General features: G+C 55.2%; 1 protein-coding gene and 1 long non-coding RNA gene across 4 annotated transcripts; one reads left to right on the top strand and one right to left on the bottom strand.

Annotated features, from left to right (window-relative positions):
• Positions 1-12,606: 12,606 nt before the first annotated feature.
• LOC127671166 (uncharacterized) lies at positions 12,607-16,800 on the bottom strand. 2 transcript variants are annotated; one of them, XR_007974676.1, is made up of 4 exons: positions 16,663-16,800; positions 15,246-15,638; positions 13,224-13,325; positions 12,607-12,924 (listed from the first exon to the last, which is right to left on the bottom strand). It is a non-coding gene; the product is annotated as an uncharacterized LOC127671166 (long non-coding RNA). The 2 variants fall into 2 exon arrangements; XR_007974675.1 differs by lacking the exon at positions 16,663-16,800 and having other exon boundaries at positions 15,246-16,147.
• On the top strand, positions 16,243-25,829 carry Ptbp1 (polypyrimidine tract binding protein 1). Of its 2 annotated transcripts, XM_052165849.1 has the most exons (14): positions 16,243-16,331; positions 18,013-18,043; positions 20,162-20,234; positions 20,382-20,701; positions 20,782-20,952; positions 21,032-21,142; positions 21,219-21,393; positions 21,560-21,637; positions 22,244-22,389; positions 23,425-23,458; positions 23,863-23,955; positions 24,079-24,295; positions 24,403-24,480; positions 24,564-25,829. In XM_052165849.1, the coding sequence occupies exons 1-14, from the start codon at positions 16,324-16,326 to the stop codon at positions 24,694-24,696; spliced, it is 1,668 nt and encodes a 555-aa protein (XP_052021809.1). In that variant the 5' UTR covers positions 16,243-16,323; the 3' UTR covers positions 24,697-25,829. The 2 variants fall into 2 exon arrangements, with proteins under 2 accessions (XP_052021809.1, XP_052021811.1); XM_052165851.1 differs by lacking the exon at positions 21,560-21,637.
• Positions 25,830-25,934: the final 105 nt, after the last annotated feature.

The following is a 25,934-nucleotide window of genomic DNA, read 5'->3' as shown; positions in this document are numbered from 1 at the left end:
GTGTGAGGAACCACTTCTTCTTCCTACCTAGCTGCTGCCTGGGGGTCTAGCCCCGGCCTAGAACCCCCCGGGGAAGGGCTGGAGGTGTGACCACAAGGGTTCTAAGGACCCAGCCTAGAGTCCTCCAGAGTTTGGAGCCGGGCAGGGGCTGGGGGCGTGGTCAGCCTCGGCTCCACCCACACAAGTGCGCCGCCTGGGGCTCCGGATAATATAGGGAGAGCAGGGGAGGAAAATCACCCTCTGTGGAAGTCTGAGGACGTGGGGCACTGTCCGTGCCCATCGCGGGGCTGCAGCGGTAGTCTAACCCTTCGCGCCCCATCCCCCCAGGCTCCTTCCAAGTCCAGACAGGGAAAGGAATTCCTGGCTGAGTCTAATTTAAAACAAACAAATAAACAACATTTGGGAGGAAGGAGAATGAGTGGAATGCGGGCGTGGCTCCTCCCAGCGGGAGAATTGGGGCCCTGGGACTTGCAGGGACGGAGGTCACCGTGACCCCAGCACACCCCCACCCCCCATCTCTGAAAAGAGCTGCTGGGGCACTGGGGAGTCCACCTCAGACCGGCCTTCCAGGATTACGCTGTTTTATGACCTTTTTGCTCGGCTGGCTGCAAATTAGGAGAGGAAGGAAAGGAAAAAAACAAAAAACAAACTCGGGAGGCGGGGATAACAAAGAACAGATTCCGGATCCCTGGTCCCCAGAAACCTTTGTTTCTTAAGGCTGGAAGGCTGCTCCTGCGCGACAACTAGAGCTCTGGGCTTGGAGTACTGGTTAGTGTTTTTCCTTCAAGGAAAGCTCTGTGGAAAGCAAGAGCCCCAAATTTCTCAGGTAGTTTGAAAAGCAGCGAGTTCCCCCCCCACCTCGGTACTTGGGGTGCTGAAGCAGGAGGATTGTGGCAATCTTAATGACTACTGGACACAAGAGACCTCGACTGTCTCAAAACATTGTGTTGGCGCACACCTGTCGTGCGGGCATTCAGAAGGTGGAGGCAGGAGGGTTAAGTGTGCAAGGCTGTCCTGGCTACTTGAGACCATGACTCAAAACTCTCTTTCCCAGATTAAAAAATATTCCAAGGTTGAGAGCTTGCGTTGGTGGTGAGGCCCTACTATCGAATCCCCAGTATTGAAAAATCAAATGCAGGTTTACTTAGCCGTTTCCTGATGCATCTCTGAATTCCACACACTTTCTGGAACACACACACACACATCATAGAAGCCCAGGTTTGCAGGTGATAGGAAAGTCACCCTCTGTTCGTTTTTTCTAGCAGGGAACTATTCTATCTGGATTTAGAAAGCAGCCTGTTCAGAAAACACAGCAGTGAGGGGAAGCCCTGTGGGCCTGTCGGGTTCTAGATTTCTCCAGGATAAACTCTGGGAACTTTAACTGCTGGCACCCTGGAGATGTTGGGGGAGCAGGCGGGATGAGGCCCAACGCGGCTCTCTCTGGAACATTTCTCTTTGTCGGTGTATGGGTGTCTGTGTACCTCACGCAGTGCCCACAGAGGCCAGGCCAGCATCGCTCTGGGTACCGGATCCCCTGAGAGGCGCTACGTCGGGGAGCACCACACACTCGGGGCCCTAGCCCTGGAGGAACAGCCAGTGCTCACTGCCCCGCAGTCCTCCCAGCACCTCCATCTGGATCTGCTCAACGCCAAGGAGGCAAAAGCAATAGCTTACGTTGATGGGAAGTCACTTGGACTACCAAGACTGCCTCCTGGGAAGGTCATGTTTTGTGCCTGATCCAGGTGTTTGTCAGTCTAAGGTTCTCCTTGGGCGCATTGTCCGCCTAAGGAGTTTACTTAATATAAGGAGTTTACTTAATATAAGATGAATATGTATGCATTGTGGTTTTTTTTGTTTGTTTTTTTTGGATTTGGTTTTTTCAAGACAGGGTTTCTCTGTGTAGCCCTGGCTGTCCTGGAACTCACTCTGTACACCAGGCTGGCCTCGAACTCAGAAATCCGCCTGCCTCTGCCGCCCAGAGTGCTGGGATTACAGGTGTACGGCACCACTGCCCGGCCATTGTGTGTAATTTTAGGTAAATATAAACTAATAGGATTCGTTGAGGCTTTATCCAACGACCTTGGGGTTATTTGTCCCTCCACCCTCGCACTGACGGCTCTCCGACCTCCTTAGGTGGAGCCCTCTCCTCCTTGTTATTTTGTTTCCCACGTTATGTCATCCAAATCCGGGCGATTCCCACTGCAAGCCCCTCCCCCGCCCCGTCCCGTTTACCCCTTCCTGGCTTCTGCACTTCTGCAGTCTACATGCTCACGTCGGAAGACGTGGGTATTTGAGCCTCCGGTGAGAGAGAGAACATTGGATGTTTGTCTTTCTGGGTCTGGGCTGCCGCGCTCAGTGCCATCTTTTGGAGTCCCAGACGTTGAACCTGCAAATTCGTGGTTGTTTTTCCTGACCGATCAATGATATCCCGCAGTGGACTTAGACAACATTTTCAGTGTCCATTCGTCGGTCGGAGAGCTTTTGGGTTGTTTCTGATGGGGTATTTCACCACCAGCGGAGGAAGCCAATTTACACCAGATTAGATGATGCGAAAGGCGGGTTTATTGGAGCTGCTCCCAGGTGAGATCGCTGGCCTCGCTGTTGCCGTGGGAAAGGGGGGAGGGGGAGGGGACGGAGAGGAAAAAGAAGAAAAGGAAGAGAGCAAGAGACCAACGTGTCTGGATTATGTAGGGGGAGCCTCTGGGGTAAGGGCAGCCCAGCCCCTGAGCCGGAAAGTTCCGGATATAGCAGGCCAGGACTGAGGAATGCCGGGAGAACCTGGAGGTCAGGTCAGCCTCGGTAGGTAAAACAGGCTCCTCAGCCCGCGGTCCAGGGGTCCGAAACCACTTTCCATTTCTTAGCCCTTCATGCTTAGCGCTGTAAAGACGGCCGAGCAGGGCAGGTCCCTGTGGGGCTGGATGCCGAGGCCTCTGGAGGCTTCATTCTGGCCGTCTCGGTTCCAAGGTTCTAGAAATGACTGTGTCAGGTAACAAGTGAGTGACGGGGGCAGTTAAACAGTTCCTGCTGACGGAGATGCAGAAGACCACGACAGTGACCACCGTGGCACACTGTCCTTAAAGGTGTGGATAGCGGCACTCTCCTGTGGGTGGCAATCTCCCTTGGGGTTGGGTTTCAGACTGGGGCGAGGAGCCTATTTTACATACCTAAGCAGACCTGGCCTCCAGGTCCTCCCGGCGCCCCTCAGTCCTTACCTGGGGTCCCTGCCCTTCCCGCAAAGGCTCCTCCCTACATAATCCTGATATTTTCGCCTCTCTGCCCCACCTTTTCTCCTCCCCTCCCATCCCAGAGTGGTTTCCACACCTTCTAATCTGGCTGGGATTGGCTCGGTTATGCTGCAGAGAGATAACTTATCACCAATAGCTGTCTATTTGCCCGTAAGGTCCTTTCTAGGAGGAAAACCTGGCCGGTACTGGAATCCTAGTCAGCTTCCCAAGGCCACTTAGGTCCTGGATCTCTGAATCCATTACCACCCTTAGGGCTCACCAGCCTAATTCTTAACTGCATTCTAGATCTATCCTTACAGCCACAGAGAAGAGCAGTCACCACCCTCAGTCAGAAGACCCTTATTACAGCAGAGGGGAATCCGCCTCCAAGAGGGACATCACAGTCTTATGTCTGCCTCTCGGTAGATGTAGGTAACGGTGAGGAAGAGAGGCTGTAAAAGTCAGACTACCAGGGAATGGACTGTGAAACCAACCATTCTCGGAACAGGCTGCATGAAGGAGACTGGGACATTGGCGAGTACCAATCAACAGGCCGACATGGTCACAGGGGAAATGTCGTGTGGTCCCATCCTAGCCAAAGAACCACAGACTGGTTAGAGAGAGAGAAAGAGAGAGAGAGAGAGCTAGCCTCCCCCAGGGATCAGCCCCCTGCCTGCGTGAGTGTCCAATGCGCAGAGTGGTCAGCTCCCACTAAATGTACATGAAGGACAAAAACAGGTGCACGCACATACACACAACAATAAGAGGAGAGGGACGACCCCCCTGAGAGTGAGGGCAGCCGGGTCAGAGGGAGGGAAGGGATATGGAAGCGATGGAATCCCAAGTTAAAAACTGTGTTAGCCAGCAGAGCAGTGGGAGTGTACACCCTTAACCCCAGCTTTCCTGAGGCAGAGGCTGGGGGGATTTCAAGGCCAGCCTGGTCTACAGAGTGAGTGCCTGGACGGACAGGGCTACACAGAGAAACCCTGTCTCAAACCAAGAAAGAAAAGAAGAGGAAAGAAAAGACTTGGAACCCACAAGCTAGATAGGGTTCTACCAAGGAGAGGGAGACATGACCCTCACCCACCCAAAGATGATTGCAGTTGATACCTGTTGGCCATGAGGGGGAAAGCAGGTTTGTTCCCATGAAATCTCACTAGGAATATAAACCACATTTGAGTGTAGGTATCACATTCAGTAGCTGGCACACACATGTTTTGTGTGGTGTGTGTGTGTGTGTGTGTGTGTCTGTGCATTTGGCCAGTGTTTTTTTGTTCTTTGGTTGTTTTTTTATTTTTCAGCACAGGGCTTCTGTCCCTTTCGAGTGCTGGGATCATTGCCTGGCTTGTTTTAGCACTTTTGACTTACTGGGTTTTTGTTTTACACACACACACACACACACACACACACCCCAAAAAGAAAAACAAATGTAACTCTAAAGTAAAAGCCTGGCCTGGCAGCTTATTCCTTGACACCCCCCCCCAAACCCCCCCTAACCTTCCCCCCCCCATTCCCCCCCCACCCCCCCCATTCCCCCCCACCCCCCCCCCATTTCCCCCCCACCCCCCCCATTCCCCCCCCACCCCCCCACTACCCCCCACCCCCCACCCCCCCCCCACCCCGCACTCAGGAGGGAGATGAAAAAGAGTTAAAAAGTTAAAGTCCTTCTCTGCCACTTAGTGAGTTTGAGGCCAGCCTGGGGTATTATCAGAACACAATCTTAAAAAACAAAAACAGCCGGGTGGTAGGCCAGCCTGGGGTATTATCAGACACAATCTTAAAAAACAAAAACAGCCGGGTGGTGGCGCACATGCCTGTAATCCCAACACTTGGGAGGCAGAGGCAGGCAGATTTCTGAGTTCAAGGACAGCCTGGTCTACAGAGTGAGTTCCAGGACAGCCAGGGCTACACAGAGAAACCCTGTCTCCAAAGAACCAAAAAAGAAAAAAAAAAAAAAAGAAAAGAAAAGAAAAGAAAAAGACAAATATTACTGAGCTGCTGTTTCAGGGTGGTGGGATGTTTCTTCTCCACAGGAGGAGGGCCACCCACCTGGCCGGCTGTAATCCTGTCTGTCACCAGGCAGAGTGCGGTGAGGCCACCTGAGCCACTGCTGGGGCCGGGATCTAGTGTTGGTTGTCTGCCTTGAATTATTGATGCTGCAAAGATCACCTGACACTTTGCGAGGTCTCCTGTTTCCTGCATTACCCTTGATAGAACCCTGGGGGAGGGGGGCGGGAACCAGGGTTAGGACCGGGCCAGGGGGTCCTGTACGTCCAGGGCAATGGCATTCCAAGGCTGTGACACCTGAGACCAGACTCCATGGCTCACTATCAGGGCACAGCTTGGCCTCGCCTGTCTTAGTTTTTCAGACAGGCTCTCCCTCTGTAGACCAGGCTGACCTGGACCGTGTGACAAGCCCTTCTTCCCTTGCCAGAGCTGGGGTGACAGGCGTGTCCGAGCTGACACTGTAGCGTCAACTGTGACACCATGGAGGGTCTCCCACTGGTGGCACGGGATCAGATCATGTTCTGTAGGAAAAAGAAAGAAAAAAGAAAAGAAAAAAAATGTTTTGAGATTAAGCCTCTGTATGTAACCCTGCCTCTCCTTACCCAATTGTGAACCATACGCATCTCCAGACCGGCCATCATCCCTGGGGCCGCTCGCCTCTGCAGGAGCAGCCTTCCAGGAATCTTTGGGACTGTGGGACTCCACACTTAGCTTTGACTGTTTCCTCTCAGGCCGTCATGCCAAGGTCCAGCCTCAGTGTCTGGCTTTTATTTTTTCATTAAGGACGCATCTTAGGCTAGGCAGGTGCAGGCCTTTAATCCCAGCACTTGGGAGGCAGAAGCAGGCAGATCTCTGAGTTTGAGGCTAACCTGATCTACAAAGCAAGTTCCAGGACAGCCAGGGCTACACTGTGAGAAACCCTTTCTCGAAAACAAACAAAAAAATGTCTTAGGGCTGAGGCTGCTCAGTGCTCACGAAGCCCTGCGATCCTTTGCCCAGCACCGTGTAAACCTGCTCGGTGGTGCACGCCCGTCACTCCAGCATCCGTGATGTGACCTGGGTGGTCAAGGTCATCCTCAGCTACCCTGGGAGTTTGAGGCCAGCCTGAGCTACTGGGGACCCCATCTCAAATCAAAACGCAAATCCACACTCTTTATACCCACTAATGATAAAAACTAAGGTCTTCTTGCCACAGTTGCCCACGAAGGGGGCACTCCCCAAGAATTAATTCACCCTGGGAGTATTGGCTGCCAGGCTCTCCAAGGCCCCAGAGGCACCAAGGAAGGAGCAGCTGGATCATTTTCAGCCCGGGCTTATGTTCACCGTCTTATCTAGACATCTCCCTTTTCATGAATTTTGCAAGGATGCCACAGAGGCAAGCCTGGAGATGGGGCGGTTGCTGGTTGTTTCCCAGGTCTCCAAGGCTGCAAGGATGCCCAGGGTCGCCTTGGCCCATCCACCCGTGTCCTGGATGCCCAGTAGCCTGTACTACAGTGAAATGAACAGCCTGGGAGCTCAGAGAGTCTCACTTGTTGAGGGTCGGTCAGTTGGATGCTTTGTATTGTGGTGCTAAATCCTGCGTCCCGCAGTCTAGGTGCCGCAAGGGTCAATTCTCACTGATGTCAGCTTTGGTTGTGCAAACCTTGCTCCTTAATTTAAAACTATCAGTTTTAATAAAGATACCTACAGCTTGTCGCTGGGCAGCTGGGCAGAAGAGAGGCAGGTTGGGCTGAAGTCTCGGGGCCTGGAGTCTGAGGAGGAGCCTTGGGTGGGGGAGTCATGAGCGTGGCCAGGACTGGACTAAGGGCCATCCAGGCGGAGCATGGCAAGTTGTCTCCTGGGATTACTGACTGAGAAATCGAGAAAATACTGCAGAGGGTTGATATCTGCCCAGCTCTAGTGCTTTTAAGCACTATAAAATTTAATCATGGGCTGGAGAGATGGCTCAGTGGTTAAGAGCACTGGCTGCGAGCTGGGCAGTGGTGGTGCACGCCTGTAATCCCAGCACTCTGGGAGGCAGAGGCAGGCAGATTTCTGAGTTCGAGGCCAGCCTGGTCTACAGAGTGAGTTCCAGGACAGCCAGGGCTACACAGAGAAACCCTGTCTCCAAAAAAAAACCAAAATCCAAAACAAACAAACAAAAAACCCCAAACAAAACAAAAAGAGCATTGGCTGCTCCTCCAGAGGTCCTGAGTTCAAATCCCAGAAACCACATAGTGGCTCACAGCCATCTGTAATGGGGTCTGATGCCTTCTTCTGGTATGTCTGAAGAAAGCAACGGTGGTGTACTCATATGCACAAAATAAATAAATCTTCCAAAAATAAATAAAATGTAATCACCATAAATATAAAGGTTTCCTGTCTTTTATTGAGAATGACATGATCTATGGTGGGGTAGAAACGCCCACATAATGTGTACCACAGCACTTACTGTGGTTGGCATTAGAGCCTGCAAGGATGAGATCCCAGCCAACACAGGGCTGCATTCTGCCTGGGATCCAAGGAGACCTGTTTCGGATCTCCAGAGGGATCTCCAAGGGCTTACCAAGCAGTCAGTACAGGGCGGTGCATGCCCACTCCTGAATATCTATCGTCTCTCTGGAATCAAGAGCCCAAGCTGGGCTGGAGAGATGGCTCAGTGGTTAAGAGCATCGACTGCTTTTCTGAAGGTCCTGCGTTCAAATCCCAGCAACCACATGGTGGCTCACAACCATCCTTAATGAGATCTAACTCCCTCTTCTGGAGTGTCTGAAGACAGTTACGGTGTACTTTCATATAATAAATAAATAAACCTAAAAAAAAAAAAAGAAAAGCAGGGCATGGTGGCGCACGCCTGTAATCCCAGCACTCTGGGAGGCAGAGGCAAGCAGGTTTCTGAGTTCGAGGCCAGCCTGGTCTACAGAGTGAGTTCAAGGACAGCCAGGGCTACACAGAGAAACCCTGTCTCGAAAAAACCAAATCCAAACAAACAAACAAACAAAAAAAAGAGCCCAGGCTGGCCTTGAACGCACGACGTAGCCACAGGTGGCTTTGAACTCCTGATCCTCTTGCTTCCATCTCCCCGGTTTGAGAGCAATGCGTTGTGCCAAGCCGGGCCCTGGCGTGCTGGAATGGACCCTGCTGAGCACTGTCCACCCTGGGCCCTGGCTCTTGGGCCCTGGCTCTGAAGGCCCCTCCCCTAGGATCCCTTCTGCTGTTTAGTCCTGACATTCGTGGGTTCAGTTTACATTTGTTCAGACCCTGTTTCCCACAGAAAGGCCCATTCCCTGCTCTCTGGTCATCAGGGATGTGGACAGACAAAACTGAACTCACACAGGCAAAGCAAGGTATCCCAGTGGGCAAAGGGGCCTGCCTTCAAGAAGCCCCGATGTCCTGAGTTCAAATCCCAAGATGTACACTATGGAAGGAGAGGAGGGAATCCTCTGAGTTGTCCTGTCACTTCCACACATGCATCCTAGCACACACCATCATCACCCCCAAAACCAATAAATGTAATAAAAAAAAAAAATAGAACCTGGGTTGGATATGGTGGTACATGACGCTGACCCCAGCGCCTACAACAACACTCAGGTGACAAGTACATAAATCTCTGAGCTGAGGCCACCCTGGTCTACACAGCACTTCCAGGAGAGCTGGGGCTTCCTTGAAAGACACCGTTTCAAAAACCAGTTTTAAAACAACCCCAGGCCAGTGTTTGGTTCCCCCACACCTCCTCCTTGCTGCTCCGGGCCTGCCGCACACCGCCGTTCCCATCCATTCATCCTCCGTGCTGCTCCGGGCCTGCCGCACACCGCCGTTCCCATCCATTCATTCTTGTTGAGCCTTCCAGGAAGTTCGGCTCCCTCCTGACTGTTTCCTGGCTGTTTCGTGTGCGGCCTGTTCTAGAAATGTGTTTACCAACTGTCTTCCTTCCTGGTAGCTGTCCCGCATCCAGGGCCCAGCTCCGAGCTCAGGTATAATATGGACCCTGACGATTGCTCAAGAGCAGGGTCCTGTGGACACAGTTCTGGGTGTTCAGTGCTCGGTTTGGAACTCAGGACCATTAATATGGGAAGAAAGAACTTCTCCACCCCTGACCTCTGCCCCCAGCCCCTCACTGGGGAATTCTAGGTGGGAGCTCCACCCTGAGTCATGCCCCCAAACACTTAAAGGTGTATTCCAGTCTGAGGCGCCAACCCAGGCTCTCTCTTAGTGTCCCATTCCATCCCGTCCTGTACCTCCCCCCACCCCCCAGCCCCCACGTACTGGCTGGTTTTGTATGTCAACTTGACACAGGCTGGCGTTATCACAGAGAAAGGAGCTTCAGTTGGGGAAGTGCCTCCATGAGATCCAGCTGTGGGGCATTTTCTCAATTAGTGATCAAGTGGTGATGGCCCCTTGTGGGTGGTGCCATCCCTGGGCTGGTTGTCTTGGGTTCTATGAGAAAGCAGGCTGAAGCAAGCCAGTAAGGAACATCCCTCCATGGCCTCTGCATCAGCTCCTGCTTCCTGACCTGCTTGAGCTCCAGTTCTGACTTCCTTTAGTGATGAACAGCAGTGTGGAAGTGTAAGCTGAATAAACCCTTTCCTCCCCAACTTGCTTCCTGGTCATGATGTTTGTGCAGGAATAGAAACCCTGGCTAGGCCGGGCAGTGGTGGCACACACCTTTAATCCCAGCACTTAGGAGGCAGAGGCAGACAGATTTCTGAGTTCAAGGACAGCCTGGTCTACAGAGTGAGTTTCAGGACAGCCAGGGCTATTCAGAGGAACCTTGTATTCAAAAAACAAAACAACAACAAACAAAAAACAAAAGACAAAAAACAAAAAACAAAAAGAAAGAAAGGAACCCTGGCTAAGACACCCGGTTTGAGACCGGGTCTCCTGTAGGCCAGGCTGACCTTGAACTTGATTTTTGTCCTGCTGCCTCCTTCTTTAGGTTCTAGAATAACAGGCCTGAGCCACCATATTCATTTTCTGCGGCTGGGGGTGGAAGGCAGGGCTAACCCTCTCCTCACTGAGCACAGACTTCAGGATATCTTATTGGGGGGGGGTCACTTTTGGAGATGAGGTCTCTCTGTGTAACAGCATCCTCCTCTCTGTCCTGGATCTCTCTCTGTAGCACAGGCTGGCCTTGAACCCACAGAGATCTGCCTGCCCCTGCCTCCCGAGAGCTGGGACTAAAAGCATATGCCACCCCCTCCTGGCCTCAGAATAAACTAAACCGTACCTTATTGGATCTGGTGGCACACTTTATTCCTGGCACTCAGGAGGCAGAGGCAGGTGGATCCTTGTGAGCTCAAAGCCAGCCTGACCTACATAGTGAGTTCCAGGACAGCCAGGGCTATAGAGATGGATCCTGTCTCAAAAAGTAACAAAGACCCAAAAGCACCTTTAAAGACTTATGTATCCTGGAGACGGTTCTTAACCACTGGGCCACCTCTCTTTCCAGCCCAATTACTTTTTCCTTTTGTGGGGCTGGGGGAATTTTGTTACTATGTATGTGTGGTGTGTAAGTGTGGGCCACATGCCACAGGGCTTGAACCGTGTTCAGAGGATAAACACAGGAGTGGATGCTTTCTTCTCCCTTCACCCGGACTCTAGGGAGACAAGTTCGGCCAGCGGGCTCGTGCGGCAAGCAGTTTTGCCTGTTCACTCATCTAGGTGGTTGTTTTATTTTATTTTGGTTTTCTTTTTTTGGGGGGGGGGTTGGATTTGGTTTTATCGAGACAGGGTTTCTCTGTGTAGCCCTGGCTGTCCTGGAACTCACTCTGTAGACCAGGCTGGCCTTGAACTCAGAAATCCGCCTGCCTCTGCCTCCCAAGTGCTGGGATTAAAGGTGTGTGCCACCACTGCAGGCCAGGTGGTTGTAAAGAATTAAATTTTGTTGTTGTTGTTGTTAGGTAGAACTCACCTCCTATACAAGTACCTGTGAGAGATGTTAAGACAGTAGGAGGTGTACTGGGATAGGGTGAGAGGAGGAGGAGAAGGAGAAAGAGGGACGGAGCACGGTAATGGCACAGCCATCTTGAACACAGACCAGCTTTTTCTGCACAGGAAGTCATGTTCCTATACCCAGTCTCCCATGGCTGGCATCTAAGAATCCACTTCCTCTCTCTGGATCCCTTCTTCTGGACACCGCCTACCATAGAGTCCTCCTATGTTCTGTGGTCTTTTGTGACAAGGATCCCCTCTAAGGATGATGTCCTCAAGGTCCCTCCACACTGGGGTGTCAGAGTCTCGCTCCTGTCTGTGAGTGTGCAGGAACGACTGAATTGTGTCCGCCCTCTATCACACTGTCAGCCAGGCTGACTCTGTACACGCATAGCAGAGACCCAGAGAGCTGCACTGCTGAGCCAGCCTGACCCCCACGGCGACCCCCACAGCTGTTCCAGGCTCTGCAGGCCGGGGATGGCCAAGATGCCAGGACATCTCTGGGTATTGGCAAAGCAGACGAGTCTCTCCTGCTCAGATGCATGGCTGTGGCCCTCAAAGCCGCCTCTGGGAGTGGCAGGGTTGGGTGGCCTTCCCTGCAGGCCTGAGGGTGGCGTGTCGAACGGGCGGATCTGAATCAGGGGGTGGGGTGGGGTGGGAGTGACTCGAGGTCATGGACGGGTAGGCAAAGGACTCTGCGGTCATTTGCTTCACCTTGGTGGTCAACAGAGGTTTTCAGGGGTGCAGAGTTGGAAGCTCTGAGAAGCTCCCCCGAAGCTCTTCCTTGAATTCCTCTGAATTCACTCCAAGAACATTTTTTTAAAACCAATATCTTTTGATTTAGTGTGTCTCTGTGGGCTTATGCCCTGCAGCACACTACAGTCATGTTGTGGGAATAGGTTTCCTCCTACTGTGTGGAACCCAGGGACTGAACTCCGTCTCACAGGGCCTTCCTGGAGCCCTGGGGTTAGAAGGTTAGAAGCCTGAAACCTCTTCAGTGGATCTCCTCAGACCCAGACTCCCTTGCCCTGTACAAAACTGTCCTGTAGAAATTTGGAAGATGTGGAACAGATTTTTATCCAACACCATGCATATACAACTTTAAAAAGTGGGGTTTTGGGCTGGAGAGATGGCTCAGTGGTTAAGATCACTGACTGCTCTTCCAAAGGTCCTGAGTTCAAATCCCAGGTGGCTCACAATCATCTGTAATGAGATCTGATTCTCTTTTCTGTGGTGTCTGAAGACATCTACAGTGTACTTACATATAATAAATAAATATGTTTTTAAAAAGTGGGGTTTTTTTAGAGTCTATGTAGCCCTGGCTGTTCTGGATCTCCCTAGGTAAACCAGCCTAGTCGAAAACTCTCAGAGATCCGCCTGCCTCTGCCTCCCATGTCTGGGATTAAAGGTCCCATCACGTCCGGCTAAACAAAATATTAAAAAAAAATTACAGTCAGGCAGCGGTGGCACACGCCTTTAATCCCAGCACTTGGGAGGCAGAGGCAGGCAGATCTCTGAGAGTCTTAGGCCAGCCTGGTCTACAGAGTGAGTTCCAGGACAGCCAGGGCTACACAGAGAAACCCTGTCTCAAAAAAAAAAAAAAACCAAAAACAAAAAAACCTTATAATTCACACACAAGCAGCAGGGTGTGGTGGTCCAGGCTAGTCAGGTCTTGTTTCTGTGACGTTATGACAGGAGGGTCTCAGCCTTCAAGGTTCCCTGGGTCCCCCAGTAATCATGACAACGGGCTGTGGCTCTGGAGTTCTGAAGTTCTGGGCTCCATCTGCAGCAAGGCAAGCAAACAAGAATAAGACAGAGAAATCCTGTCTCACAACAACAACAACACCCCGACCTGCCCACTACTTCCTGTGGTGGAGACCCTGGCCTTGGGTTCCCTTTACCAGAGGAGTGACCTGAGGCCTGAGTGCCACCTTCCTTGTGTTGCTGAGTTTCACTTGGCCCTGACTCTGAGCGCCCCTCACCCTGCCTCCATCTCCTCCGACCGGGGAGTATCACTTTCCCTGGTGACAAGCGGGTTAGTGTGCCTCTCACACAAAGGCCAGGCAAGCTGTCCCTCCTCACCTCAATCATTCATGAACAGCAGCTGGCAAGGCTGGGGTGGGCGCTGGGCAGGCCAACCGTGTGGGAGAACTGAATAATGCAGATCCTTCCTTAACAGGTGCTCTGCAGGGGACAGGGAAAACTGTAAAGATGGCTGCTCACTGAACCACTGTTCCCTCAAAGGCCGGCCCACTTGAGGAGGACATCTAAGGCTCTGGTCCCCTGGGGTGGAGGCTTCTTCCTAAACCAGGCTTTGTTGTAGGGACTAAAAGCCATTCACAACCTTGAGATGGGTTACTGTGACTCGCGGTGGCTTCCAAAAAGACAGCCATGTTCCCCAGAGCCCAGGAGCAAGGCTGAGGGCTGTGGGCTTGAGCAGTGAGCAGCAGACCCTGGGCGAGGGCGAGGTGGGCGAGGTGGGAGTGAGTCCCAGCCTCGGTGCCACAGAGTCTTTGTAGATGCCGTTCAGGGGCCGGGAACGGAAATTATCCAACCGGATTTGGTAGAAGACAGACTTAGGAGGAGGCACAGTGAAGACAGAAACACACACATGGACTCTGTCACAAGTCCCGGGACCTGGAGCTCCAGAGTCTGGGAGAGGCAGAACAGGGGCTTCCAGTGCAAAGCCTGGTCTCAGCCTTCTGGGCTCCAGATGCGGGGCTCACATCTGTGATGTTAGAGGCAGTCCAGTGTGGGGCTGAATCAATACAAACCATTAATCCGTTAAAAAAAATGCTCTGCCAGCACTGGGAAAGGAGGCCAGGGTCTCCTGCATGCTGGGCAAGCCATGCTCCCAGCCCCCAATTGGCACATTCCAGGCTGAGGCTCCACCCTTGAGAGGCACCCCTAGGCTCTCGCTGGGGGGGTTCTAGGCAGAGAACCCTGGCTCCTGCCCTCTTACTAAGTTGCCCAACCTGGTCTTGAACTCATGCTGGCTAGGCAGAGACCTGTCATTTCATCACTCAGGAATCGGCAATGGGAGGACCACTGCAGGCTTGAGGCCCATCTGAGATAGGAATTCTAGGACAATCTGGATCACAGTTGAGCACGCGCCTCCACACAGTTCTGGCTGGGCATGGTGGCACAGGTCTTTGATGCCAGTGTGCAGGGAGCAGAGGCAGTGTAGTGTGTCTCTGCGGCCAGCCTCAGGCTGGGTCTGCAGTGGAGGGTTGACATGCTGAGGGAATACTGGAAGGGAGTCTGAGGTGTGAGAGGAACCTGCCCCAGAGAACTGCTGTGTAAGGCCCTAGGCAGGGCTAGAAAGGAGTTGGGCGGGTCAGAGAACATTCCCCACTGAGTACTGGAGGTCTGATTCGATTCAGAAAGCAGATAAGGAATTTAAAGGTGAACAAGACCATTCAACAGTTCTGGGAAGCCAGGCATAGTGCGGCAGGCCAGTAACTCAGGAGGCAGATCTCTGTGCGTGTGAGGCCAGCATGGTCTACAAAGGGAGTTTGGTAGAGCCAGGGCTACACACAGAAACCCTGTTTTCATAAAAAATGGTTCTGGGAGGTCTCTGAAGTAGGTTTCAACAAACTCTGCTAGTGTAGACCTGTGCTCGTTGGAGATCAGCAGCCTGCAACTTCGCTGGCAGCCACCCATGCAGGTTGGCTCCTGAGGGTGGGGCCCCTGCTTGGCACCAACCGCCCAGAGAACAAAAAACTGGCAGCCAACCTTATCCCTGATGGTCCGGCCAGGGCCTGATGGGAGTCCCAGAGGGCTCAAGTCCTACGCCTTGTTGTATGTGTGTGTGTTTCCTAAATCCGCGGGACGGTCCTAATTAGTGATTCTGGGCCTTCAAGCTAGTTGCTCTAGCCGGCTGGCTGGGACCTGAAAGACCTCTTACTCCCGGCGCGGCCTCCGTGGAAATCGGCAGCCGCCCCTAATCCAGGCAGGAATCCTCTGGCACCGGGCCCGCGTTGGGGCTCCAAGGCTGTTGGGCCCCTGGCCAGGTCTGCAAGGAAACCAGCATCGCTGCCAGCCCCATTCTCCCCTCCCGCGAGCCCTGGATTACAGAAAGGGGAGGCCGGGTGCTGGGCTCACCTCCCGTGCAAGGCGGAGGAGAAACTTTTCCTCCTTGACTGGCCTTTTTTGTTTTTGTTTTAGCAGATAACCAGGCCGACAAGAATCCGAAGTTTGTGCCTTTGGAAGCCCCACCAAAGTGTCTCTGTTTTATAGCCTGCAGTAGGCCTTGGAGAACCTGTTTCGCTCTGCGACCCCCCCAGGACTGAAAGGCAGACTCCTGGCTCCTGGGGGGTGAGGTACCGGAGGGCGGGGCTTTGTCCCTCCAGTGCACCCTGCGGCTCCTGAGTTTATTTGTTGGGAATGCAACTGGATACTTTGTAGCCTCGTTTCCCCAACTACAGGCAGAGCCACCCACTCGGCGGTTCGTTTCCTTGGTTTCCCCATTTCTGCAACGTAGGTGGAGCTCGGCTGCTGCGGGTAGACAAAAGACGGAAAGAGATGATTCACAATCTAGTCGTGACTGCGTCTGGGAAGCACGTGGCCTCCATCTCCTTGCGATCTAGTCCAGGAGAAACTCGGCGGAAAGTCCAAGTTTTGGCCACGTGACCACAAGCAAGCTAGGGCAATACCGGATTTTCTGCCCGGTTCTAAGATGGCGAAGCACCTTGCTTTACCCTCGTGTTGGAGGCCAACGGCTTCCATTGCCCGATTGCAATATGGAGGCAATCTCCAGAATGCACGCTTCTCTGCATCAGACCCGCCACGTACCCACTCTCAAGATGGCTTCCCACGGGTTGAACAAAGGCTCGCTCATTGGTTCACATGATATCACGTGCTCCTACTCATTCACGCCCTCCCCCTCCCCCACAGGCTGTTTCCGTCTTCCGTCTTGACTGACGGCCGAACCGCCCAATAGTCTTCTGCTGTCTGTCTGCGTTTCACCCTTGGAGTAACATTTTGACCAATAGGAGGCCCTGGCATGGGCAGGTGGGGTTGACCACGCCCATAGATTGCGGCGGGAACCAATGAGTATCGCGCGCGGGGGACGTGTGCGGGCGTCTCCGCCATCTTGTGAGTCTATAACTCGGAGCCGTTGGGTCGGTTTCTGCTATTCCTGCGCCTCCGCTCCGTTCCCCGCGGGTCTCCTCTGTGTGCCATGGACGGGTGAGTACTGCCGCGCCCCTCGCCCGCCTCTCGCTCACCGCTATGTCCCAGTCATCGCTGCCGCGCGCGGGGGCTTTTCGCCCCCGCCGACCCCTCCAACCGCTGCGACGCGCGCGTGGCCTCAGTCCGCGTGGCGCGCTCGGAACCCCGGGCGCCTGAGGCCCGCAAGGAAGCCGGCTGGCTTAGGGTGACCGCACCCATATTTCGGCTCCCCTTAGCCCTCTCGCCCGGCGCACTTCCGGTGCCCGCGCGGTTCATCCGGAGTCACCCGGCCTCAGCCCCCTCCCCGCCTTCAGCGTGCACGCGCGCTTCCCCGGCGAGGCGCGCTCACCCGAAGCGGCCGGGCGGCTGGGATCCTTCCCGCCTCCCGTTTTCCAATTGGTGCCGGCTCGCCTTGCGCCCCAGTCAAGTCTCTTCTGCACTCCGCATGCAGCCCCGCGTGCGCGCGCGTAGTGGGGCGCGCGCCCCGAGGCGCGTGCGTGCGAGGGCCTGTGTTGAGCGCGCACGCCCTTCCCGCCTCGGGGGAGGTGTCCGGAGGAGGCCGCCGGAGCCCCCAGACGGAGGGTCGGTGTGCCAGAGTGGGGTCCAGTTTTGTTTCCCGTGTGGGCGCCGGCCTGGCACCCGCGTCTCCCGCCTGCTTCCCGGATGCCCCCTCCACCCGGCAACTTTTTGTAGTTTTCGATTTGTTTTGGAGACAGGATCTCGTTGTAGGCTGGCCCGAAAGGTCCAGTCCCCTGCCTGCGCAGCGGTGGAGCCGAAGGCCTGCGTCACCGGGCCCCGACTTTTTTTTTTTTCTCGGGATTTTTTGTTTGGGTTTTTGGATAAGAACTGGCCTTGGATTCCTGATTCTCCCACCTTTACCTCCCTAGTGCTGGGAGTCACCCGGCCTAGTAAGCAGCTCTCCTGTTTCCTTTTTAACACTCAATTCTGGAAGGTCGTTTGGCCTCAGCCTTCTAGGCGCTGAGGCCGGAGTTTCCAGTTGCTTCCTTCTAGCAACTGATTAAGGATCTTTGAGCGGGGTGTGGTGGCGCACGCCTTTAATCCTGGCAGAGACAGGCAGATCGGAGTGAGTTCTAGACGGCCAGTGCCGAGTAGAGAAGAATGCTTGAAAACAGTAAGTCAGTCATAGAGGTACACAGCGCCCAGCCGCCCCTCCTGGTGGGCTCCTTCACCAGGCAGACCCCCGAGAATCACTTGGGAACCTGCCAGGCATGGTAGGTAGGCTTGCTGCTGCCTGTAAGCAGGCTAGGTGTGAGGCAGGGCCCAGTCACGAGGGGCTGGGGTTGATCAGTAACCCAGCGTGTATCCAGGCGGTTCTGTGGTTTGTAAGTGGTAACAAGGCCGCTGGCTGCCATCAGTGCCTGGAGCGCCCAGCCCTCGTCAGGAAGCACTGCCTTTGGCTGCTCTTTACCCAGGTTTCAGGCCCCTGGTGTTGTAGGATGTTCAGGAGATGAGTATTGACCCAGACCGTTGGTGTGCTTTGTAAAAACTGACTTCTTAACCTTTCTTGGAAGTTAAGGTGTGGTCCCTGTGGAAGGAGGAGGGTCTCCAGGGACAATGATGGCCCTCTTTCAAGTTGAGACTAAGTGGGTGGCTCACCTCCCTGCCCCGCCCTGCTGAGCTGGCCTGGCCGGGGTCCCTGCAGGCCTCACCGTGCTCATGTCTGCTTTTCTCTCCACAGCATCGTCCCAGACATAGCAGTCGGTACAAAGGTAGGTGTCTGGCTTGGCGATGCACCCAGCCCCACTGTAGGCAGAGAAACGCTTGCTTATTGCAGAGTGGCCTGCCTCAGTCCAGGCTCTACAAAGAGGCGAAAGATGGCGCGGGCGCACATAGGCCTGCTGTCCTAGCACAGTTTTGTGGGTCTGGTGGGTCGGTCTCTGCTGGCCTCTTTCTGGCCGGCATTGCCTTGTCTGCCCTGCGGCCTTTATCTAAGCAGCGAGTTCAGGCCTTTGGACAATTGATTTGGTGTTTCCTGTGGGTTTGGTTTGAAAGGCTGTGGCGTGTTCTAAGATGAGACTGGGTGGCCACTCGTGGTGGTGTTTTTCTGTGCCGTCCAGGCAGGTCTCAACCCTGCTCTGCTCTCCAGCGACTCCTGCCTCAGCTTCTCGAGCGTCTGGGAAGTCAGACAATAGGCATCCCGCAGCCGCACTGCCTCCGTGGGTTGAGGCCTGGAGCCAGAAGGGTTGCAGTGTGCTGAGTGTTGATGACGGACGGGCAGGAGTGTTTGTGTTGGGTTGGTCTTGTTCTGTTAGGCGGGCTATTTAGACTTGCCTGTTAAGCTGTAGTAGGTGGCAAGTAGTTTGGCCTTTCTCGCCTCAAAGGCCACCTCAGCCACCGACAGCTGATTCTCCTAGTTTAACTCTTTCCTGAGTGGATGCTGCCTTCTCCTGCCTGCCAGTGTTCCCTCAGATAAGTTCAGCAGTGAGGCAGGGAGCCCAGGCCTGCAGGTGCGCGGTATGTCTAGGCTCAGCACTGCTGATCTGGATTGCCCCGTGGCTGCTGTCTACACAGTACTTTCAGCCAGCCACGGAGGGCATCCTGGGCGACTTAGCAGGGAGCTCTGAGCACTCGGGCATGGCATGGCAACACGGCAAGCATTTGGGAGCCCAGGGCTGCCCTCTGCTGTGCTGTCATGCTTTTGTCTCCCTGGCTGCTTGGGGCTGTTGGCCCAGGAGGCTGGAGTTTCCTCAGACTGCAGTGGGCTCCCAGACTGTGGGGAGACTGTTAGGGTTCTGGCAGCCTGCCAGGGACAGAGCTGCAGGAAGTCCTGTGCCTGTTGCTCTGCCCAGACGGAAGCCACATCCCACTAAGGTCAGCACAGGGACCGCATGGGTAAATGGAGGCCATCAGGAAGTGACTTGTGCATCCCAAGTGATACTGAAGTGCAGTTCTGAGCTCTCCTGTCAGGGTCTTGTGTACCAGGCAGGGCAGGGCCTTGACCTTAGCGCCCTTGCTCTTGAGACCTCAGTGTGACCATCCCTCTGACTGCCAGGACTGAGGAGGAAGCTCTTAGGTCTGAGGACAGGGTGTGAATGGACCCTGCAGGACCTGTCTGCTTATAGTGGGTGGGTGTCGCTTACTCTCAGCGGCAAGCATCTAGGGAGGGTCCAGACTAGTGCCTTAGACAGTGGTGATGGGCGGTGGGGGGGGGGCGGGTGTGTTTCCGTTAGACTGGTGAGTGGCTGGACCCCTTGGGTGAACGTGCTGAAGTCCCTGGGTGTTTAGCTTCAGGGTCCGGCTGCCTGGAGTGGACAGCCGGAGAACTGTCTGAAGGCTCTATCTGAGGCGTGCTCTGGGTGACACACCCTGCCTCATTTCTGTCCTGGTCCTAAGTCTCCTGTGATTTCTAGGGGTTGGTTCAGCCAAAATAACAAGTGAATTGCCTCTGAGAAGGAGGGTCCTTACTGTGGGGTCAGTTTAGGAGTGCCCGGGAGCTGCCCCAACCACTGGGTGGTACTCACGAGGACAAGCATAGTCCCCTGTCCTGGAGGAAGACAGCACGCCAGGGCGGGGGCAGCAGCAGCAGCAGGGCCCCACTTGGTTTCTCCGGAAGCTGCCAAGCATCTCTGCCAGGAGGGCACCATGACGCCCGCAGCTGTGCACGCTGGACAGACGCCCCGCCGGGAAGGGGCCCCCCACACGGCTGCTGGCACGGGCCCCAGTGAAGTAGTGACAGTGGCTGATAGTGAACGCCAAAGCTACACGCCTGGAGCACTGTGCAAATCCCTGGGGGCCAGGGGATGGGGGGTGGATGCAGGAAAAGAATCAATCAGCCTGGAGCTGGCGGGAAGGGTTCACGCTCTGCTCTCTCCCTCCCTCACCCCCAGCGGGGATCCGACGAGCTCTTCTCCACCTGTGTCAGCAACGGTCCCTTCATCATGAGCAGCTCGGCCTCAGCAGGTGAGGGGTGCCAGGGTGCCACATGGCCTTTCCCAAGCAAGGAGTGCCTGTGCCCTAGGGAGTCCTGCCGGGGGAGGTGGAGAAAGGGCCTGGCAGGCAGGCAGGAGGCTCAAGTGCAGCCTCCCAAATCCACCTATCCCTTTTCAGCCAACGGAAACGATAGCAAGAAGTTCAAAGGTGACAACAGGAGCACAGGAGTCCCTTCCAGAGTCATCCATGTCCGCAAGCTACCGAGTGATGTCACTGAGGGCGAGGTCATCTCCCTGGGGCTGCCCTTTGGGAAGGTCACCAACCTCCTAATGCTGAAGGGGAAGAACCAGGCATTCATTGAAATGAACACAGAGGAGGCCGCCAACACCATGGTCAACTACTACACATCAGTGGCGCCTGTGCTCCGCGGGCAGCCCATCTATATCCAGTTCTCCAACCACAAAGAGCTCAAAACCGACAGCTCGCCCAACCAGGCTGTACGTCTGTCCCGTGGGGCGGGTGGGCGGCCAGGCTCCTGCCTCAGCCCTGGTCACAGCTCACGGTGGTTCCTCTACAGCGTGCCCAGGCAGCCCTGCAGGCCGTGAACTCCGTCCAGTCTGGAAACCTGGCCTTGGCAGCCTCCGCTGCTGCTGTGGATGCAGGGATGGCGATGGCAGGCCAGAGCCCGGTGCTCAGGATCATTGTGGAAAACCTCTTCTACCCCGTGACCCTGGACGTGCTGCACCAGGTAGGTGGGTGGTGCCCTGCCCGTGGCGGGCGGATGGATCCCCCTGCCCCAGATAGACCTCACACGGCCTCTCTTGCAGATCTTCTCCAAGTTTGGCACAGTCCTGAAGATCATCACCTTCACCAAGAACAACCAGTTCCAAGCGCTGCTGCAGTACGCTGACCCTGTGAGCGCCCAGCACGCCAAACTGGTGAGTAGGAGGGAGGACTTCCTGGGTGGGCAGTCCTGTGTGTGACTGGCCCACACTCACCTGTGTCCCCCTGCAGTCCCTGGATGGCCAGAACATCTACAATGCCTGCTGCACGCTGCGCATCGACTTCTCCAAGCTCACCAGTCTGAACGTGAAGTACAACAACGACAAGAGCCGAGACTACACGCGGCCCGACCTGCCCTCCGGAGACAGCCAGCCTTCACTGGACCAGACCATGGCGGCAGCCTTCGGTAAGACGCTGTACTGAGACACACCAAATGAACTGGGGTGGGACAGGCCACCTAGCTGTCAGGGCACCCTGGCACTGCACAGCCCAGCCACTCAGCAGTTCTGCCCGTGCCCGGCCCGGCCCAGCCGTGAGGTGAGGTGCAGTGATTAGTGTTTGTTTGTTTCTAGGTGCGCCCGGCATAATGTCAGCCTCTCCGTATGCAGGAGCCGGGTTCCCTTCCACCTTTGCCTTCCCTCAGGCCGCAGGTACTCACGCTCATCCTGACCCCAGCGCCTGCATGCCCACACAGCCCACACTGCCATAGACCTGGGGTCACTGGCCCCGAGTGTCAGGTCCCAGGCCCCCTTCCGGGGAGAGGGGAAGGGGCCTCCAGCAGCAGCCACAGGCAGCTAGGGCAGGGTAGTCTGAGGCAGGGCTGGGCCAGGCGCCCTGTGCTGGCGGTACCAACAAGCCTCTAATCACTCAGTCTTTGGTCTGGTTCCCTTCAAGCACCTCTGGCGAGGACGAGGACGCAGTGTCCCTAGTAGATTGAATTTAATGGCCTGGTAAGCGAGTGGCCTCCAGGGCTGAGGAGCATGGGCCTCGGCCTCCGCGTGCCGCCCGAGCATGCATGGAGAAGTGGGCGCCGCATGCGTGCACAGCCGGGCGTGTCTGGCAGGCCCTGCTTGCAGAGGGCCGGTGTCAACCGGAGCTTTTGTGCTGTTGGGCGCATGCAGTCTGATCACACCTGGACTGGCCGTGGAGTCAGGCAGTGTGTGTGGCCTCTTGTGCAGGCCACAGCCAGGCAACACCTCATCTCACCATCTTTGTACGGCCATCCAGGCTCACTTGAATACTGTCTTCCTTTGCAGGCCTCTCTGTCCCTAACGTCCACGGAGCCCTGGCGCCCCTTGCCATTCCTTCTGCAGCAGCGGCAGCAGCGGCTGGCCGCATTGCCATCCCAGGGCTGGCGGGTGCTGGCAACTCCGTCCTTCTGGTCAGCAACCTGAACCCTGAGGTATGTGGGCATGGCTGTGCTCGCCTGTTGGAGTGAGGGGCGTGGGGTGTAGACTGACCATACGTCGGGGTGGGGAACAGACTGGACGGCAAGCAGGGTTCTGGGTGTCCCAGGCGCCATGGGCACAGGCGTGCCACCCGCCCCTCTGTCTGCTGCTGTTGGCCTCCGCTCCTTCCAGCCGCTCTGAGGTTTTCTGTTTTCCTCTCAGCTCCATTCGCACCCTGGCCCTCAGTGCTCAGAGAGCCACGGTGTTTTCCTTGCTGTCCAAACAGTCTGTTGATTTGGGGCATGGCGAGGCGGCCTGGGAGCTCCAGCTGGAAGGGAGGTGGTGGCTCAGGCCGGCGCTGGCCGCGCAATCTCTGCTGGAGCTCTACAGAGCCCAGGCAGCCCCAGAGGCCCAGCACTGCCTATCCAGGAACAGGTCTGTGCGCAGCGCCTCAGACTGCTCTTTGGCTCCCGAGGCTCTCCGGCCTGCTCCAGCCAGTTCATGCTAGCTGTTCCGAGCTGTCTGCCGCCTGGGAACCAACAGGCTCTATTCCTTACCTCAGTCCTTAGTTAGTCTCAGCCGCAGTGCTGGCCATGGTCCTCCGGCCTGCGTGCAGTGCTTCTCCTCACGTGTGTGGACGTGTGTGTATGTGTGCGTGCATGTATGACCGTGTGTGTGTGCGCGTGTGTGGAACACTGCCTCATTTCCTACGTATTTACTGACCTGTGTTTTGCTACTTTTTTCTTTCCTCCCCTCCCCTCCCAATTTTTTTTCTTGCCTGATCCGGAATTTCTTTGCCAACTGACTGCACGGTTCTTCTGCTTCCTGTTGTTGCTTGAAACAAACAAAACATAAATCAATAAAAACAAAACTCCCCTCTCAAACCCGCTCTCCGGAAACCAACCTGCCCTTGAATATTAACATCCTGACAACTTCATCATCACGAACCTGCTCGCCTGCGGGCTGTCTTCCTCGTGGACGGCTGGCACTCGCCCCCTTGACCTCTCCCTCTCCCTGTCCCCTGCTGCCTTCCTCTGCTGTCTCTAAAGAGAGTCACACCCCAAAGCCTCTTTATTCTCTTCGGTATGTTATTCTCACTTTTATTATCTTGGTTTCGTTTAATTGGTTATTTTACACCCTGCTATGTACTATTGAGTTTGTGTTTGGCCTTCTGCCTCGGTCCGTGGTTTGCTTCCGGTTTGCGGATTGTACTGAGTAGACACGCATGGTTACCTACCGCCCTGCATGCTTCCAGAGCTAAGCGTGTCAGTAGCATGTGAACGTGGCTGTTCTGACAGCTGTCTGGAGTCCGAGACTGCCCGAGAGCAGCCTCTGTTAGCAGGCCTTGGTCCGTGAGACACAGGCTCCCGGTGCCCACTAAACAAACCTGGCCCACTGGGAGCTGGGGGCGCGATGGGTGGGTGATGGGTGGATGGGAGTGGTTTGGAGGCCCTGCAGCTTAAAGATTCTCACCCTGGGTTTCCAAGGCGTCTACGGTGATGTGCAGCGGGTGAAGATCCTGTTCAATAAGAAGGAGAATGCGCTTGTGCAGATGGCAGACGGCAGCCAGGCCCAACTGGGTGAGAACCGCCGTGGGGCACAGGCTCTACTCTGCTCTGCTGGGTGACTGCACCTGGGGTGGGTGGGTGCCAGGGGCATGGGGTGGGGCACGGCTGCTCATGACAGGCGTCCACCCTGTTTAGCCATGAGCCACCTGAACGGGCACAAGCTGCACGGCAAGTCGGTGCGCATCACGCTGTCAAAGCACCAGAGTGTGCAGCTGCCTCGGGAGGGGCAGGAGGACCAGGGCCTGACCAAGGACTACGGCAGCTCCCCGCTGCACCGCTTCAAGAAGCCGGGCTCCAAGAACTTCCAGAACATCTTCCCACCCTCAGCCACCCTGCACCTCTCCAACATCCCGTAAGTCAACCAGGGTCGGAGGGTTGCCTGTGGCCATAGCGGCCTTCTGACCCCACCCGCCCCACCCCCAGTGAGCCCCAGGCAGAACTCTATGTCTCTCTCTGTAGGCCCTCGGTGTCCGAGGAGGACCTCAAGAGCCTCTTCTCCAGCAATGGCGGTGTGGTCAAAGGCTTCAAGTTCTTCCAGTGAGTAAAGCCTGCCTGCCCCTCGCCCTTGAGCTCACCCCAGTCCTGCTGACTCGCTGACTGCCCCCACTCCACCCCTGCAGGAAGGACCGCAAGATGGCTCTGATCCAGATGGGCTCCGTGGAGGAGGCCGTGCAGGCGCTCATCGAGCTGCACAACCACGACCTGGGCGAGAATCACCACCTGCGGGTGTCCTTCTCCAAGTCCACCATCTAGGTGCCTGGGGGCCGGCGCCAGCTTCCACCATTCCAGAAAAGCCACTTTAAAAAGCAGCTGAAGTGACCTTACAGACCAGAGATTTTATTTTTTTAAAGAGAGATCAGTTTACCTGTTTTTAAAAAAATTAAATCTAGCCCACTTTGCCGTGGCAGGATGGCTTGGGCCACAGAGGCCCAGTCAGTCCCGGCACCATGCCTGGAGGGGCACAGGCGTGAGGCCACAGCGGTGCCCCAAACATAGCCGCTTTCTGTGCCTTACAAACCAGCGTGCCTCACGGCCGCATGCCCACACTCTGAGGCCACCAGTTGTCTCTAGACCTGCAGGTGAGCCAGGCTCTCCAATGCTGGGCAGGAGCTGGGGCCACTCCCCTACACCCTTATAATCAAGTGACATGATTGTCCCATGTCCCTGGCCAGCCCAGAGGGCCCAGGCCGTCCTCAGCTGCCGAGCCTCATGTGACCTTTGTATTCTATTCCGTGTGGTCACAGACACCTGTGCCTAGCAATATTTCCACTTGACCAAATACCCGAATCTTTTCCATTTATATGCAAGAGATATAGTTTTAAGTAACTTTTTATAGCAATGATACAATTGTATGTGTGTACTCTAAGCTGTGTCCCCTGCGTTCCTTCCTTCCAGTGACCAACTTGCAGGTGGGCCCAGGCCAGGGCTGGAGAAAAAGCTCTGAGACTTGTGGGTTTCTACCTTCAAATTTTGGACCAAAGTTTTGTTTTCTGCCCGCCTCTGACTATGCCCAATTGAGGGGCTGACCTCTAGGCCTTAATGTCCCTCCTGGACCCCCACCTCCATCCTAGCCTGTTTCTAAGGGAGGGGTTCCCTGCACCCTGGTTCTGTGAAAGGCGTGGAAGTGTAAATATTTATGATTTTATATCTGTGGGGCTGAGGCGGTGCGGCAGTTTTTTATGGTGACAGATGTATATTTTGGTAATGACTACAGGCTCAGTATTGCCCTGAGGCCAGCCCTGGCCACATCTACCCCATCCCACATGGTGTACTGGGGGACGGGCCTTTCAATTAAAGCAGTTTTATAACCTTCGCCTTCCCTGAGCCCTTCATTCTGAGCTGTAGGCCAGGCTGGGCCTGGATTCAATAAACACCTGTGTCTTACACTCCTGCCTGTCATTGGCGGTGGGGATGGATGGGGGTGGAAGGCTTCTCGGGCATGCGGTGCCATGTGTGAGGGGCACCAGGAGCACAATCAAGAGACAGTCCAC

The sequence above is a fragment of the Apodemus sylvaticus genome, chromosome 20 (genome assembly GCF_947179515.1).
Source record: "Apodemus sylvaticus chromosome 20, mApoSyl1.1, whole genome shotgun sequence".
NCBI classification, from domain to species: Eukaryota; Metazoa; Chordata; class Mammalia; order Rodentia; family Muridae; genus Apodemus; species Apodemus sylvaticus.
Note: the sequence above shows the minus strand (reverse complement) of the source record. Positions and strands in the feature narration are given on the sequence as shown.